Source organism: Cavia porcellus, unplaced genomic scaffold (genome assembly GCF_034190915.1).
Source record: "Cavia porcellus strain 051 isolate PalLab524CR breed Dunkin Hartley unplaced genomic scaffold, mCavPor4.1 scaffold_21, whole genome shotgun sequence".
NCBI lineage: Eukaryota > Metazoa > Chordata > Mammalia > Rodentia > Caviidae > Cavia > Cavia porcellus.
In genome coordinates, this window is record NW_026947504.1 from 14644024 (window position 1) to 14660717 (window position 16694).

General features: G+C 39.7%; 1 protein-coding gene and 1 long non-coding RNA gene across 2 annotated transcripts in view; one reads left to right on the forward strand and one right to left on the reverse strand.

Annotated features, from left to right (window-relative positions):
• Window positions 1-5866, reverse strand: part of Dpysl3 (dihydropyrimidinase like 3) — a 107073-nt gene extending 101207 nt beyond the window's left edge. Inside the window, exon 1 of the mRNA XM_003477319.5 lies at window positions 5309-5866. Coding sequence (XP_003477367.1) covers window positions 5309-5689 — 381 coding nt within the window. The 5' untranslated portion in view covers window positions 5690-5866. The remainder of the gene's footprint in view (window positions 1-5308) is intronic.
• A 3168-nt stretch (window positions 5867-9034) lies between these two features.
• LOC134472023 (uncharacterized) overlaps window positions 9035-16694 on the forward strand; it is a 43781-nt gene continuing 36121 nt past the window's right edge. The window contains exon 1 of the long non-coding RNA XR_010041847.1: window positions 9035-9429. This is a non-coding gene — a long non-coding RNA (uncharacterized LOC134472023). The remainder of the gene's footprint in view (window positions 9430-16694) is intronic.

A 16694-nucleotide genomic window follows, 5' to 3' on the forward strand; every position in this document is an offset into this window, starting at 1 on the left:
TAGGTGCCTTTACCCAAGCTGGACAGCAGGGTAAAAAGGTTGGGTTTGGAAGCTGAGACTGTAATACTTAACAGGTTTGGTTTTGCACATGCTTATTTCTCACTGTGTTTTGATGCAGTAGAATGTCATATAATTCCATGCAGACTACAGTTATATTTTAACATTACATTTCTCTAGAAGCTTAATTTAAAATACCAATACACTTAAAGGGACTTTCTGCCTCCTTCGGAAAATGCAAGACTGAGTTTATAGTCATAAAGTAAATTCTCCTCAGTCACATGTCCTTTTTGTAGTAAGCTTTACCCTTGTCTACAGAAACATTACTACAAAGATAATGCCCAGAGCAAATTAATCGTGAAGAGAATCAGTTGTAGGAGTCACCAAGAGAAATCATCACAGACAGTACTCTGGCAGTCTTAGACATTACAAGAGCCGTCAGCAAAACCCTGTCTCCAGGGACCATTACTCTGAGGGAACTCTGCCAATCGCAGCATTATTTAGAAGGCTCGTTTTTTTTTATGTTCCTCAAATGCTTACTGTCAAACTAAACCAAAGTTTTGAAAGGATTCAAACACTTCCAAGTTTGGGTAAAGAAATCTACTCCCGTACTCAACTATGGCTTGTGAGACAGGTAAGCAAAAAAAAAAAAAAATTTGTTTTCATCAATTAATATACAAACTTTCCTTTGTCAGAGCAGCCTTGTAAAACTCATTTACACTGCAGGGCTTGGATTCTGATGGCTATGAAGGCCTTTATAAACCCACAATACTATTTCCAGCAGTTTTCCATTGTTCAGGCAATTTCTCAGAGTCATCTTGAAAACTTTTATTCCAGGACAAAAAAAAATACAATACAATAACAAATGATAAAATGGTAAGAGTCACAACTTTTTGTTTCAAATCTGTCTATATGTATATAGTTAGAGCCCTATTGACTTCACAAAGGAAACAAAAGTGGACCACATGAGCAGCAGGGAACTAGAAATGAGCAATATGTTGCCATCACTAGATGACAATGTTTTTGCAGGACCACTTTTGGCAAACCAAACATCACTTTTGCATTTCCTGGCAAACTGTATATCAGAATTCTACTGTTAGTAAATCTTTTGCTGCTAGGAAAACTGCATACATTTGGAAAAGCATCAGGTGAAATAATGAAAATACTTTTTACCTAGAATTGTATCTATGTACTTAGTGTCAAAAATTATAAAGAAAACATTATATAAGCCAATTGTGGAGCACTTTGGTAGAACAAATTCCTATCATGAGAAAGATCTAAATATATTACTTAAGCAGGTGTTTACAGGCAGGCCCAGGACTACAGTATTAACTCCTAGTGATGCCTTAAACCTGGAATTGGGCATTCAGAGTACAGCTTGGAGATATTTTTATTCTGTCAAACAGTTGTGTTATTTAACTTCTTCAGTGTTCTAAATAAAATAATTTACTTAAGGATAGAAACATGAAGTTTATTTTGATTTTATTAACACATTTTTATTCTTTTTTTAAAGTATCTTTTGATAGCTTTGTGGTCAACTTGCAAGACCTGTCTGTCTGTTTTGTTTTTTGGTGCCAGGGGACCAAATTCACGACCTCTCACTTGCCAGGCAGGTACTTACCCCGCTGAGCTAAATCCCCCAGTGCAACATTTGCTTTGCAGCAACTATGTTGGCAGGTTCAGCAGCTGCTTTCAAAGCTTCCCTGATTGATGGGATGGTGGCAAGATGCAATAAGGTTTCAAAATTTGGTGGAAAGACCTATCCTTGTTCTGAATTATATTAACCCATCAGGAGCTGGCACAGTCATGAGATTGGTTGAACTGAAATAATGAAACAATCTCCCCATGTGCAATGGGTAGCAGAATCAGAAAGACCAGAATTTATCTTCTGGATCCCCACAGCTACTACCCATGTGTGGCTGGACTGAGTGTTTTGTCGCTGGATACCAGTTTTCTTACGTGCACAATTATTTTCTGTGAAGAGGAAGTATATACACATGATAGGCAAGAGAAAGTATTCAAAAAGTGGTGGCTTCTGTCAGTTCTGTAGGTGGTTCAAGGCTGAGGACAGGACTACCGTATCATAGAATTAATTCAAAAGTATGATACGATAGAAAGATGAGCTAACAGCGATGAATAAAGAGGGAAGAAAAGTCAAATCCTATAATGAAGATTTTTTTCTTAAATTTTGATGTTTTAAATTCATTTGTAGCAACATAATATTGAGACATACTGGCTTACATCCAATTTATGTAAAGAAATTTTCTGGAAGTTTGAATGGCAGCAAGCTTACTATGAAACAATTATAAGACACAGATACTTAATTACTAGGTATAATCCTGTACAACACAAGCATGTGTGGTCTCTAAATCCACAAAACTAAGTCACCTAGTGCACTTTGCTGTCACCATATTCTGCCTTGAGCACCAAGTTAAGTGGTAGGTACTGTATTTTCAGAAGAACGTTATACAGAACAGCCTAGAAAGGAAGCCAAGATGGTGAAATGCTCATCCGAGAGAGAGATGAAGAATAGATGCACTAAGGCAGAGAAATTCAGTGCAAATATGAAAATTGGCCTCAAACAGTAAAAACAGCAGCTAAAGTAACAGTAATATGTATGTACTGTAATATGTAAATAACAGTAGTATAACAGTACTGAGTACTTGTTATGCTCAAAGCAGTCACTGTTCTTCTTATTTTGCAGATGAGAGCACTGAGGCACTAGGGAGCTAAGTTATATGTCTACAATCATATAATTCAGGGCCAGCTTTCCCCCCAGTAGTCCACCTCCAGAGCTGGGAGAGAAATTAGAGCTGTCAGATATTTCTAGTCTTCCAAGATCATGGTGAGATTGTCCTCCTCTGCTTCCTCTGAACTGGGTAAGGGCACACATGATTTGCTTTGGCCAATGAAACGTCAGCTTACGTCAGATTCATCACTTCAGCAAGAGAATACAACTTTCCACATACTCTTCCTACCGCAGATGTGCAGAGCTAGAGTCTCCACCAGTTTAGTTCTCTAAGGGACAATGATGAACAGTTCCTTATTGGACAAGTTGCACGAGCAAAAAATAAGCTGTTATTGTTTGCTTAAAGCTACTGAGGTTTAGGGATGTTGGTTACTATGGCACTACTCAAACTTTTCAAGCGGACACCAGAGCAAATTGCAGAAACAGGCAGATTTGGAATTAAATTTTTTAAAGAAAAGTTGGTTAAAATTGCTTCATGAGGTAGCGAATGCCTTAACAATGGCAATTTTAAGCAAAGGAGAAATGATCATTTGCATCCATGTAGCAAAACAGATGGCTTCATGAAGGCAGTTAGAGGAATCCAGCACTTATGGAAACCTCCAATGTATCAGGCATTACAGTCACAAGAATAAATACAAACACACAACCTGTATCCCCAGGGAAATAGTCATGAACTACAGAACTAGATAAGCTCTATAGTTGATTTTTTTTTAACAGAGTGATCCAACCAAATTAGAGATAATAACATGGCCAGTATGAAACTGACAGTAAGCCTGAACTAACAAATAACCGTGTAGCCCTAGAAGTCCTGCTGATGCTAGATCATATTATTATTTTTCAATTAGGAGCCAAAAGTATAGGGTTTATGAACGGGAGGGAAACAGGAGAATTGCTGGGTTGAGAGGAGGAACATTTTTTCCTTTCTCTAGTTACCATTCTTCAATCTTGCAAACCAAGCATATTATCTGGCTTACATCAGGGGTGTTCCAGCACAGGGAATACATTGACTCACAGCAATTGTTACTGACCTTTTCCATCACTTTTCCCACCCTTTAGAGCCAGGAAGGGAGCATTTTAGTACTGAGCAGTCAGATCTGAAGAGAGCAATAGCCTTTCTATATAGGGCTATTGTTCAGCTCAGAAATACTCCAAAGCTTTTCCAAAATATCTGAAGTTCTCCCTAAAAGGGCATATGGGCAGGGTGTCTTCACCCTGCCCTGGAGGGATACCCTGGAGGAATACCTCGTGGAACTACAGAAGAGAAAACCACAAATTAAATGAGTGATTCTAAGGGACACTGACAATTATTTCATAAATACACCTTTAAATAGCACTAACCAGTTCTTGCTTTCCCTGGTGGTGTCAGTAGTTGAAAGTTTGTTTAACTTTTGAAAATCACAGAAGGAAGATCTGCTGTCCTTTCTTTTACTAGCTCATTGCTTTTTAGTGAAAAACAAAAAACTGGGTAAGCATTAACTGTAACTATTCTGAAACAGACATTCCATTTCAGGTTATTATTCATGGTGGTATTAGAGTAATATATGCAGATGGATTTGTAGCCATTACTAGACCAGGGAGAGGGCATCTGACTACTATTGTTCCCCAACTCAGAAGTATCAGTTTCAAGTTTGAATCCTACAGCCTTGCCCAGGCCGAATTCATCAACTAAGGCTCCAATTTTCTATGAAATTAATTAAGCACATAAATCAGGGCAAGTTGGATTTCAATGCCATCTCTTCATCAGTTCAGTGTGACATGAGTTTCTCTAAAATACACATTCGGAAGAAATTGGCCTTAGCACAAGTAAGAACAGCAGGGAATTTGCAGTTCGCGTGAGTTTAATGTGCACCCTTAATACTCTGGTCTATTTAAAAAGCTATATAATAATATTCTTGCAGAGACAGATGGATTCCTGTGATACCAGGTCTTTTGCCAAGCTGTGTACACAAACATATTCTTACAAACACAGATGTGAAATGTGCTAGGACAGAAAGAAGTGAGGCACAGAGACTAGGGTGTTTAGTCTAGTGGCTCTACACCAGAAAGTTTCAGGAGCAGAGCTGATATTTTAAAGAGTGAGTGGGAAAACCGCCCATCTTGTACTTTTATCGAGGCACCATGGAGATGACCCCATTTTCCTAACATCGATGTGCCCTCTGCTCTGGTGACCTGAGTTGAGATTTAATCCAGGGCAGGAGAAGGCCGAGACAATTGTGTTGTTGGCTCTCAGATGGAGAGAAAGTCAGGAAATCACTAGGCTGGCCAGATTGACACACCCACCCAGAACGAATGGCCCAGGGTGGGGTGGCAGGGAAGCACAGGTAGCAGGGGGCCCTGGGACTTTACAGGATGGACACAAAGATGCTGCAGTTGGGGACACGTGGGGATCCAAGGACCTGGTTGGAGGTTGCACTACACTCGCCCAGCGGAGGATGCCTTTTTCCTCCTCCTAATCCCCCATCCTCATGTAAAGTGAGCTAGAGAAAGTTGTGCCCCGACCATGGCGACCAGGACTGGGGGAGGGGACTTGAAGAGCCCCAGAAGAGACTCAGACCCCCTTACCTTGTCCTTGGGACCGAGGTTCTGCAGCACCTCCTTGCCCGTGGCGCTCCGGATCTCCACCCCGGCGGGAGCGGGCGCCGCGGGCGCGGGCTCCCCGCTGTCCTCCCGGCCTTGGCCCCTGCGCGGGGAGTCCCCCTCTACTCCGGGCCGACTCCCGGGGGTGCGGACGCCGCCCTGGCTGCTCCGGGGGGTCTTGGCGCCCCGCTGCCCTACGCTCAGGGCATCGAAATCCAGCGTCTTGCTCTCGAAGGCGCCCTCCACGTTGCAGAACATGCCGCCGTACTTCTGCCGCGGGACCTGGTCGGTGGTGCCCGGCCTGGCCAGGTACACGGGCAGATCGTCCTCGTGGGAACTGTCCCATCCCCTCCGGCCCGAAGCCATGGTGCAAGCGCCGCAGAGGCCCGCGAGTTTGGCTCCCCGGAGGCGGAAAGGGCAGCCGCCGGCCGCGCGCGCCGAGCCACAGTGACTGGGGCGGGAGCAGGCACTGAGCCTTCGCGCCAGAGGCGGCAGTGCTGCTCCGGTTCCTGTGCGTCCCCTGCGAGCGCGCGGCAGCGCGGGGCCCCGAGCTCCCTCACTGCCGGCCGCACCTCCTGCGGCACCCCCAACCCGAACGCGGCCTCCGGGCCCGACGCGGCGCCTGTGCCCATCACAAACACCAGTGCGAACTTGGCGCGCGCGCGCACACGCACACGCACACGCACACCGCCGCGCGCCAGCGCTCCCAACTTGTCTCCTACTTGCCCGCAGTCCCGGTGGCTCACAGGCTTGCACACCTCCTCTGATTTACTCACGGTGACTCCTCGCTGGGCCTCTCAGACCCGAATCTCTGAAGCCAGCTTCCCATGCACAAGAAATGAAATGGACCCAGGTACATTCTTCACAAAGTCCCGATTGACTACTAACACAAATTAGATTCTTGAAAAAATCACAATCCTGCGCATAACTACAGATTGCCCCATCCTGACCTTCGAATTGTCAGTTCACTCAGTTCCAGGGTCTGCGTCACAAACCTGTAGCTCCACGTGTAAACACCTGAACTGGGTGACACATCACATGCGCATGCCCTGTCCATCCTGTATCAAACCCCAGGATTCCATCTCGCACAGTGGCTCAAGGCCATCTTGACCGCCTTCAAAACCCCATTTAGGAGGACACACAAGCCTAGGGTAACCTTAGAAATGCGTGCCAAAGACTTTGTCTTCTTGGTTATCTCACGTATACAGAAAAGAAAAGAAAAGATGTTTTTTTTTTTTTCTCCTCCTAATCTGGGCCTCTTACATCTACCCATATATACTCTGACTCAGACTTTGACACACAAACACAGAATCCATGAACTGTGGAACGTAGATCATCTCCCTACACAGGGAGTAAACCTAGAACCTGCCATGCCCAGATCTAACTGGGCTCCTTCTCAGAAATTTATGCCTTATGCATGAATCAAGAACCCACTACATTCTTTATAAAATACTGGAACAGTAAAAAGGAGTGGTGTACTGATACATGCTACAATACGAACCTCGAAGTGAGTTAAAGGATAAGTCTTGAAAACATTATGCTTAATGAAAGAAGTCAATCACAAAAACCTACATATTGTGTGAATCCATTTATATGAAACATGCAGGATAAAGCAGTGTATGTCGTGAAAAGTGAACTATCAGTTGCTTAGAGCTCACAGGCCGCGGTGGAGGAATGAGGAGTGGCTACTAAGTAGTATGGGGCTTTGGGGATGATAAAAAATCAGAATTAGCAGAGATGGCTGCATAATTCTGAATATATTAAAACCCTATATGTTCTACACCAAGTATGGTATCCAAAGTATATCTTTTTAAAACTGTTTTTAAATTTTAAGAAAAACAGGAACAATGGTGTTAAACAAGGTAGATAAGGCTTGTCCTCACCAAAAGTATGATCCACATCCATCCATGTAGGTGAGCTGTTCTGCTCAGCATACTGATTTTTGTGTGTGTTTTCTAAACTCCATCCATCTACCGCAGACCTCTAATCTTCATGACAACAGAGATCTGGCTTGTTTAGTTCCTTTTGAACTTGTATCATAGAATAGCTACAGGGACATAAATGATACTTAATACTACCAGTTAAATGAATGGATGATAATAACCGTCTATAGAGTTGTTGATTTGTGCCAATACTGGTAACTGGTTCTCAGTATTAATCATTTGATGTCCATAAGCGTATGATAGGCTCCTCTGTGCATATGGGCTCAGTCTTCGAAGGCATCTGCACTGCAAGTGGTTCATTGAAACTCTGAACTCCAAATGTGAAGTGGAACAAGGACACTGTTGCTCTGGAATCTCAGGGGCAGGCCTGTGACAGTCACAAAAGTTTGGGAACTGGAAGTTGGCCCGAACTCGAAACAAAGACAGGTGTACTGACAGGTGATATCAAACTGCAGTGTAGAGAAAGGCACTCCCTAAAATGCTTGTGCTCTATCAAATTGAGTTGTGATTCCCTCAGCCGATTCACTCTGGCAAGCTACTCCTTTTCAACATGTGACCACAGCATTTCATGTGAAAAATTGTTACTAAAACTGATTTCCTCCATTCGTGTTCATAAAGGGTATCTCTTTTAGCTTTTCCTGCGCTATTAAATTATTTTCAGTCAGTGATTTACTTGCGAACTCTTCTTACAGGGATCCTCGCTCTGTGTCCAACACTATATACAGGTCTTCTACTCTGTGGAGCATAGTTCAGGGGGGAAAAGAGAAAAAGAAAGACCAGGACAGGTAATCACAGAGCTAAGAGGATAATAAGGCAGGTAGCTGCTATATAATAAATTTTATTAGTGCCAGACTCTGAGCAGTGTCTTTATTAATCTCTATAGCTCTGCAGATCAGATATTATTATTATTATTATTTCCTTTTGGACCATAAACAAGGCAGTAGAGTTTCTAAGTAAATGCCCAACTTTTCACAGAGTGTAACCTGAAGCAAGGTATGTGTAGACTCTAGGGTTTCATTTGAAACAGGGTGTATTCTGAGTGCAGACACATGCTTCTATATGCTCATGTGTTTTAGGTGTTGCATAGGCATTCAGATGCGATTTTGCAGTCATAGGTGAGCCTTGTTATTATAGCTCCATTGCCTCACTCTATGTCTAATGCAATGTATATGCCTGTTAACTACATTTGTTGACCAAACATCACATTTAAAAGTCAACTGCTACAGATACACATATGTGTTTAATTAAGAAAGCAAAGCAATCTATTACAAAAAAGACTTAAACATGAATAACTGGTCTGACTCCAGTCCTGCAACAATATGGCCTTAGGCAAGTGTCTGATTTAATTTATTTGTCTTTCTCCTTCATGTTTGCCTCACCCACTAGACCGCTGGCACACCTATCACATTTATTAAGGACATCATTGTTTGAGCAAGGCATTGCTCTCAGAATTTCACATGCATTTACTTAGCCTCTATAAGGACTCCATAAATCTGGCCTAGAGATGTTAAGTGCAAGGCCTAAAGCATCAAATTGGAATTCACACCTTACTATAGCTGATTAAGAGCCTCTGCACTTAAAAACACCCTCATGGAGTTTAGTTGAGGAGATTCAGTGAAAAGAGAAATCAGAAGACCAAAAGTAAAGTGTTAGCCAATGAAATAATTTAATGTCTGAGTCATCCTTGGGCAGAAACTAACTTTAAGACAAACACTCATATATCCTACTATTCTCAAAGGCATTAGCCTCAGGAACAAGCAACAATTTTGTCTTTGCTCCATTAAATCAAAGAATAACTGTAACAACTACAGCTTAACAGTAGGTCTACAAGTATCTTAACTTAGACTGTCTAAAATGCTGTTTGAGCAGTGTTATGGATTGAGAACTGGTGGTCAACTTAACGCCAGCTGAATTACATCAGCATGCATTGAGCGAAGATGCTCCACCTGAGGAGGGTTGCCAGGATAAATAGGTGGAGAAGAAGAGAGGTGTTGGAGGGTTGAGGTGTTAAGGAGGCATTGTGGGTACTCCTCCGAGTTGCTGTCTGAGCTGTTGGTTCTCCTGGAGAAGCTTTGGTCCTCACATTGAGCATTGCTTTCTGGCTCCAGAGGGGAAGACATGTGCTGCTTGGTCTCCAGGATGAACTCGTCACGCTGCTTCCTGGTATGTACCTGACTGTGCTTGTCGTCAGAGGATGTAGGGGCCTCTGTGTCACTGAGGACAGGTGCCTCAGGATAGCCTGGGTCTTTGTTGTGAGTGTGACTTCTCGGCTCCAGCATAGAACCCTCATCCCACTAGCACAGCTCCTTCATCCTGCTGGATAGACTTTCTGGCTTCCACCGCTGACCCTTGGGTCTTCCCGGCATGGATCTGTAAAAGAGACTGTCGTGAGTCCTTCTTGTGGGCTCTGGGCCTCCAGTTGGACTCATGGGAGGCATTGTCCTGAGTTCTGGGTTTTTATCTGGACCCACTTGGGACATTGCTGTGACTCTTGACTAAATAATCTATGTCTTTGGTGTTGTGGATACATTTCCTGCATTTTCCTGTGTTAACTCCCGGTGACCATTATAAAATATTATAAACTCCATGTCCTAATCCTAGCTGTTCTCTGTGTACAACCCCTGACTACAGCAAGCAGTAAACTATTTCTATAATATCAGCCGTGAAAATAGAACTTCAGCATGTCACACGCCAGATCAAATTTGCATTGCATTGTAGCTGCAATAAATTACTTGCCACTCTGCATTCGGATGACTGGTGATGTGTACCCATAGCATATCGGATTATAGCTTTAGGAAAATGTATTCAAGAGTCATCTTCTATTACATATAGATTAGTGAAAGGAGAGCTCCTAGACAGTAAGCAATGTCATGTACTAAGCAATCTTAATATGGCAGCACCCAGAATATTTTATGTAAAAACAAATTACTGCATTCTTAAGGTAAAAACTGACTCAACATAGTTTACTACTCAGGGTCTGCCTCTATGCTCAAAATAAAAACAAATAGACTTATGTAGTTTACTTTGACATAAAAATGAATTTGCACTCTAGCTTTTATTTTATGCTCATAAGCTTAACTCTGCAATCCAGCTAGACTTAGAGAGGATAAGGAAAATAGGACACCCAAAGAGCAACTTCAGCAAAACACAGATTATAGAATATTGAAAAGCAGGTGGGGTAGAGAGGTGGTTTCCTGAGTACAAGTCTGTTGGTTAAGAAGAAACACATCAAGTCAAATGTAGTTTGCTTGCATCTGTTGGCCCACAGCTGTCGATGGTGATCATGCTGATCTTGCCTTAAAAGACCACGTGTTTGCTCTCTAACTGCTCATGTTTGGCAGTGCAGGTGAAAAATCTGGAACCATTTGCATTCAGGCCAGCATTTGCCATGGGCAAGATGGCAGGATCTGTATATTCTTACTGTAGGTTTGTCCAAAGGAGATGCAGCCCAAAGGCTGTAGCAGTGTTAGGAAGGTGGTGGAGTAAAGTACGGCTGGCAGCCACAGCTGAGGTGACAGTGGGTCTAGAAAAGCACAAATGAATTTAAATATTTCTGAGTATAAGCCATCCTCTGTCTTTTGCTCCCATAGGTTGCAGGAATGCTAATCCTGTTCTATTATCTTTTCTATCTTATGAACCTAGAAGTTTAAAAAAACCTCATTTTTCTCTAGAGATAATATGAATGGCATTGTGTGCAAAACATCAACCCTTTGCCTGACATAGTAGGTGCTCGATAAATATTGCTCTGCCTGTTCCTCAGAGTACAGTATATCGTTAGTGTCATCATGACTTTGACCATTCTCTAACTTTGCACCTTGCAAAATTTTATTGAGGAAATCCATGCATAGTATGGTATGTTTAACATAGACATTAAAAGTAACTATTGTCTTCCATATACCTCTATTCTGCCATAGGAGTTTTCCTGACAGGCCATTACTGAATTTTAACTCAGTATCTGATTACCAAAATGTTAATTAAAAACAGAAACAGGGGTTTTCCCCAAATATATATATATATATATATATAACAATGGTAAGACTAGGTTATAAACTATATTCAGTAAGCCTGTGTGTGCTCAATCAAAATTCCCAGATCATATGTTCGTATATGACAAACCTACAATAAGAATGTATAAATATAAAAATATATAAAATTATATACATATATCAAAATACTGTATTACTAGAAGGTGAGTCAGGATTATGGGTAGCTTTCCATTTCTTCACATACTTCTTTGTTTTTCAAAATTCTTATAATGTTACTTGTATAATCCTAAAGAATATCATTTAAAATGTGTGTTGAAAATGTTATTTGAGATAACAACATGCTTATTGAATCTAGTGAAAATTGCTGATGGAGACTTATTGCAGCCCGTTGTTATGTATATGCTCTATTAGGAAGATCTATTATTCAAAATGAAATATAAAGATAAATTTCCTCATCATGGTCAATTTGGTACCTCATGCAGAACATGTCAGCAGTTAGGCAGCTGCGTGGGGAAAGGGTCATTCTGATGAGGATATGAAACGAGGGCTTACAAATGTCCTCAAGGTAAAGCCTTTCCACCAGAGGATTACTTAATAGGACATGACATAATCACCTTCCTGAAGGGAGAGGTTGGGTTTCTTTTCCGATGATGTGCACTGAACATGTCCTCTTGATTTTATCATTCTCAAATGTTTAGAAGCCAATTTCAAGCATAGAATTTGCTTTTACCTTAATTGGGAAAGTGAGAAATATTAAAGTTCCTGCTGACCAATGTGATAAAGCAGTATTCATTTGACACAGTCTTGGTGCAGGCTCACAGGTGTGACTTAGTCTCCTATGAAGATCTCTAAGCAAGGGCCAGATAATCAACTGAGTTACAGAATGCAACAGGCAGCAAAACAAAATGAAACAAAAAAATATAAAACCTATAATCTGTTGATCTACACTGGCAGTCACCAGTCACAAAAGTTCACCATATTTCCAAGCTTTCAAAAAAACACTTATTTTTTCAGGTACTGTTTTTGTTTTTATCCATTTATAAAATAATCACATTGGTTTTATTTTATTTTATTTTATTTTATCATTTATGTTATCATTGATATTATACTAATATCAACATTTTATTTTAATATACTAATATACTGATCCTTTGAAATACAATTATTTTACATTTTACTCTTCAAAAATAAAAATAGCAATGAATCCTTTATCTCTCCCTCCCTCCCTTGCTCACTCCCTTCCTTCCTTCCTTTCCAATGGAATTTAAAAATATGGGAAAAGCAGAGGGTTGCCTAGCAAACACTTATGGACTCACTGTGTAGAATTTATAAATGTTAACTTTTCAACATATTTTATTCACTTTCTGTATATGAACAAACGTGTAATAAAACATTACAGAATCCAAGTGTCCTATGTATCCCACATCCCTCTTTCTCTCTCTCTCTCTTTATGAAAAAGAGAGTAATCTATATTAATTACTCATATTCTTCTAGAGTGTGCTATCTGTTGGAAGCTGCTCCCTTAATTAGGATTGTAAAATGCTTTCTTTATTAAATTAATTATTGCTTTACTTCAATTATTTCCTTTTTAGGAATGATTTTTGGCCAGGAATTATGCAGTGAAATCATTCTCAGAAAAAAGAGGCTTGCACAATTATAGTAGATTTTCCTTTCCTAAAGTAAAAGTAATCGCAGCTCATACATCAGAGGAGAAAATTTTCAAATTCTAAGAGAGTGTGATACTTGCCAGAAGTTTAGGCTTTTGAATCAAACGACACTGGATTAAAGACAGGCTCAAATGTTAACCATCTTTCTTATATTAGAGATTTCTTGTTGTTCTGAGAGCTTGAGTGGCCCAAGAAGCTTGGACATGAAACTTACACATAAGGTTTTGAAAGGTAGTCTTCATTTTAGTATTCCCTGGAGCTTAAACTAAATAACACAAGAAAAGTGGTCAGACAAGATGGTATTCTGAATAAAAAAACTCCTTTTAGTCCACAACATTAGGGCACATCTTGCATCCAGCAGAAGTAGCAAACAGGCAAGCACTGATGATATGGGAGGAAAGATGGAAAAATGGTGAATAATCCTTTCATTCTATACATAACCATTTATGGTTATGTATAGATTAAGAAACTATAAATGAACTTGTTGTGGCTTCTTATCTCAATGCTTTTGTCTGATTTCATTTTCCTGTCAATAAATAACTCCTTGTCTAAGCAGCTTTCTGGAATGCCTTATTCTTTCAGATCTGTCATAAATAAGATGAATGGATAGGAAACAGGATCCCTGAAATGTTTCCAAGCTTTTGGAATAACGCATATTGGAAACATGAAGAAAAATGTATGCAGACAATTAGTCTAATTATCTAGCCTGAATTTTCATGTTTTATTAAGATATATCAGAGTGTTTATGTGGTGTGTGGTATGACTGAAGAACAGCATAGGATCTGAAGCTGGAAATTCTAGACCACAATTCTGGATCACACTATCAGCTGGGAAGACTTACATAAACTCTCTGTTTCTGTTCCTCCCAACAAAATGGGAATAGAAGTTTGTGTGGATGAAGAAAATAGGATATTTCATGCCAAATTGTAATTGTTCTCTTCAAATTTTTATTGTTTTATTTTCTTTAGTGTCTGGCCCCAATTTCTGTGATCTAATAGGTAAACAACAAATGAATATTTTGTTATTGGTATCTGGAATTATTATTTTCAATGGTAATATTGAAAATTATTATTTTCAATGTAGCTAGGGAAAACTAACCTAAAAGCAAAAAATAAGATAATATAAAATAAAAGATTTAGAAACCAAATCAGATTAACTTTCAGTCCAATAACATTCTTAGACATTTGTTCTTAAAGGAACCTTAGATCAAAGGTGCAGTCAAATGCAGTTGTGGACCTTACTATTTAAAAAGATGCTAAGGCATCTTATTAAGACAGATGTTTTTATGTATCGGTCTTTTAGCAGAGCTTATATGAAAATTTACTCAACTTTGACTATATAAGGCTGATAATTTAATAGTTCTTAATGTTGACTGGTAACTAAGAATTACAAAGTATACTGTTAGCTTGAGAATCAATTTATTTCTCATCAAAAAATCAGTATAACCATCCACTTAATATGTGAAATGAAGATCATCCATGGCTATCAGGGGCCTAAGATTCTTACCATGTGAACCCATACATAAACTCTGGGTTCTTTAAAGAGACTGCTAATTTAAATGTTTTACTTCTTTTCAGAATCACATAATTAAGATCAGGCTTATCCAGGATCATTTCTCTAAATGGAAATCAATTAATTAAAATCATTAATTGCAACAGTAAAATCTTTTTGAAGTAGAACCTATATTAGTGTTTGAATGAGTAATTAGAAGAAAATGTGTACTCAGGTGATTGGGACTAAGGGGTCATTGTAAACTTCTAAGTGCTACAAAGAGACCCATGCCAGGATCTTTAATAAGTGAGGGATCTCTACTGATGTTATTATTGCATGGAAAAGTTTGTTAAAATCTGGGGCAAGAGGGCCATTTTTAGGAGTTCATATAACCTTCTCTAGCCCTTAGTATCTGAATATTAATAAACATCATCAAACCATCTACTTTTTATGGTATTTGAGAATGTCCATATGGATATGGATTTGACCATAGGATTCAAAATAGGACTTCATAGGACAATTTTACACTATATAATATTTAGGGTATCTGCATAAATGCACAAAACAGTGTTAAAGTGCCTGGTAAAAAGCAACAAGATATATATTGAATTTAACAAAATGTTCTTTTTATTGAGTTGAATTTTCAAGGGAATCCTTATGGCTCAGTGAGAAAAACACTCCACAGGAGGCACTAGCAGACGGTGCTGTGGCCACTTCATTCCTCCCAATCATCACTACGTATGTAACCAGGCAACAAAACTAACAGACTTAACGCTTTTTCAGGATTAAGTAAGACTGTGTAAGGACCAAATGGCAATAGTTGTGGAAATATTTGTAATTTGGAAATTTATATAAAAATACGGGAAAAAATTGTAGGCAAAATCTTGATGACTTGTCAGGAGGGCGATAACTGTCAGTTAAATGGCAAATAAGACAACTATTGTGAGTTGGAAAAGAGGCACTCTGATCATTCTCCCAATGTGGCAGACTTGATCCACTGCAGCTAACCCAGCCTCAGACTCCCTCTTCAACTCTAGCTGGCTTCCAAAATTCATGGGCTCAGGATAAGAAGTGGTCTGCAGTTGAAGCCATGAAAGTATAAATTGTATAGAGGTAGTGTTTACTCTCTTTGCTCTTGCTAAGTTAAAATAGAAGTTTCTTCATTTTACTTTTAAAAGGCAATAAGAAAACTGCATAAAGGCAGATTGTTCTGATGCTTCCTACCTTGAAGGCCTCAGGTCTCCCTACCCAGGCTGTGCTGAAATAGGTAAATAATCTTCACCAGGAACTGTTCTTTCAGCACCACATCCTTCAGGTCTTTTAATATATGAAGTTTATACACCTGAATCTGAGAATCTGCGAATTGATGGGAACCTACCAAAAAAACAAATTGTCAGTACTCTTTGAATTCTCTACTATACATGTAATAGCTTCATGGATTGCAAATCACATGATTTGGAAGTTGTCCTAATTCTGTAGAATGCTCTGACTGGTTTAAAGTTATTAATTTTCTTTGAAAAGTGTGCTTTGATTCTCTTTGGAAGCCAAAGACTTAATAGTTTCTGTGATAGTTAATTGATTGTGTCAACTTCAGTAAACAACATCCAATTTAATTGGCTCAGCATAGTTCTGGATATGGAAGACCCATATAAGGAATGATTATCACCAGACCTCTATAAAAAGGGAACAAAGAAGGCAAGATAGCTTCTGTCTTCTTTGGAAGAGCTCTACTCTCCTCTTCACCTTAGAAATCATCTCCTGGCTTCCAGCACAGACTTCAACCTTCCAAAGCAGACTCTCCTGATAAAGACTCTCATGGGACACCACGCAGAGCTCTGAATCCTTTGATTCAGAATTTTGGCACTCTTCCATCCCCAGTTCTAGATGGCCATTGTAAGCCAATATGTAAATTCTTATGCACTTGTTTATCTTGTATTATATCTGCTTCTCTAATACACTGACTGATACAGATTTTGGTTCCAGGAGTGGCTCAGAGAAACAGAATAATAAAGATGAAGTGCTTTAATGGTTTTAGGGATTCCTGGAGTCAGCTCTCTAATTTTATGAGACCTGAAGATATCATGATCTCTTCTTCTACTACTATGGGAAATAGTGATAGTCCTCAGTATGAACAATTTGCTGTACAGGGAAGATCCATTTTATTATCCTTATTCACCACTTATGAGATGTAAAAAATTTAGCAACTTCATACATAAAAGTTTTGAATATTTTTGGAAAAGTGGAAAATATAATGATGCTGGCTGGTTGGTCTTACTTGGCATTC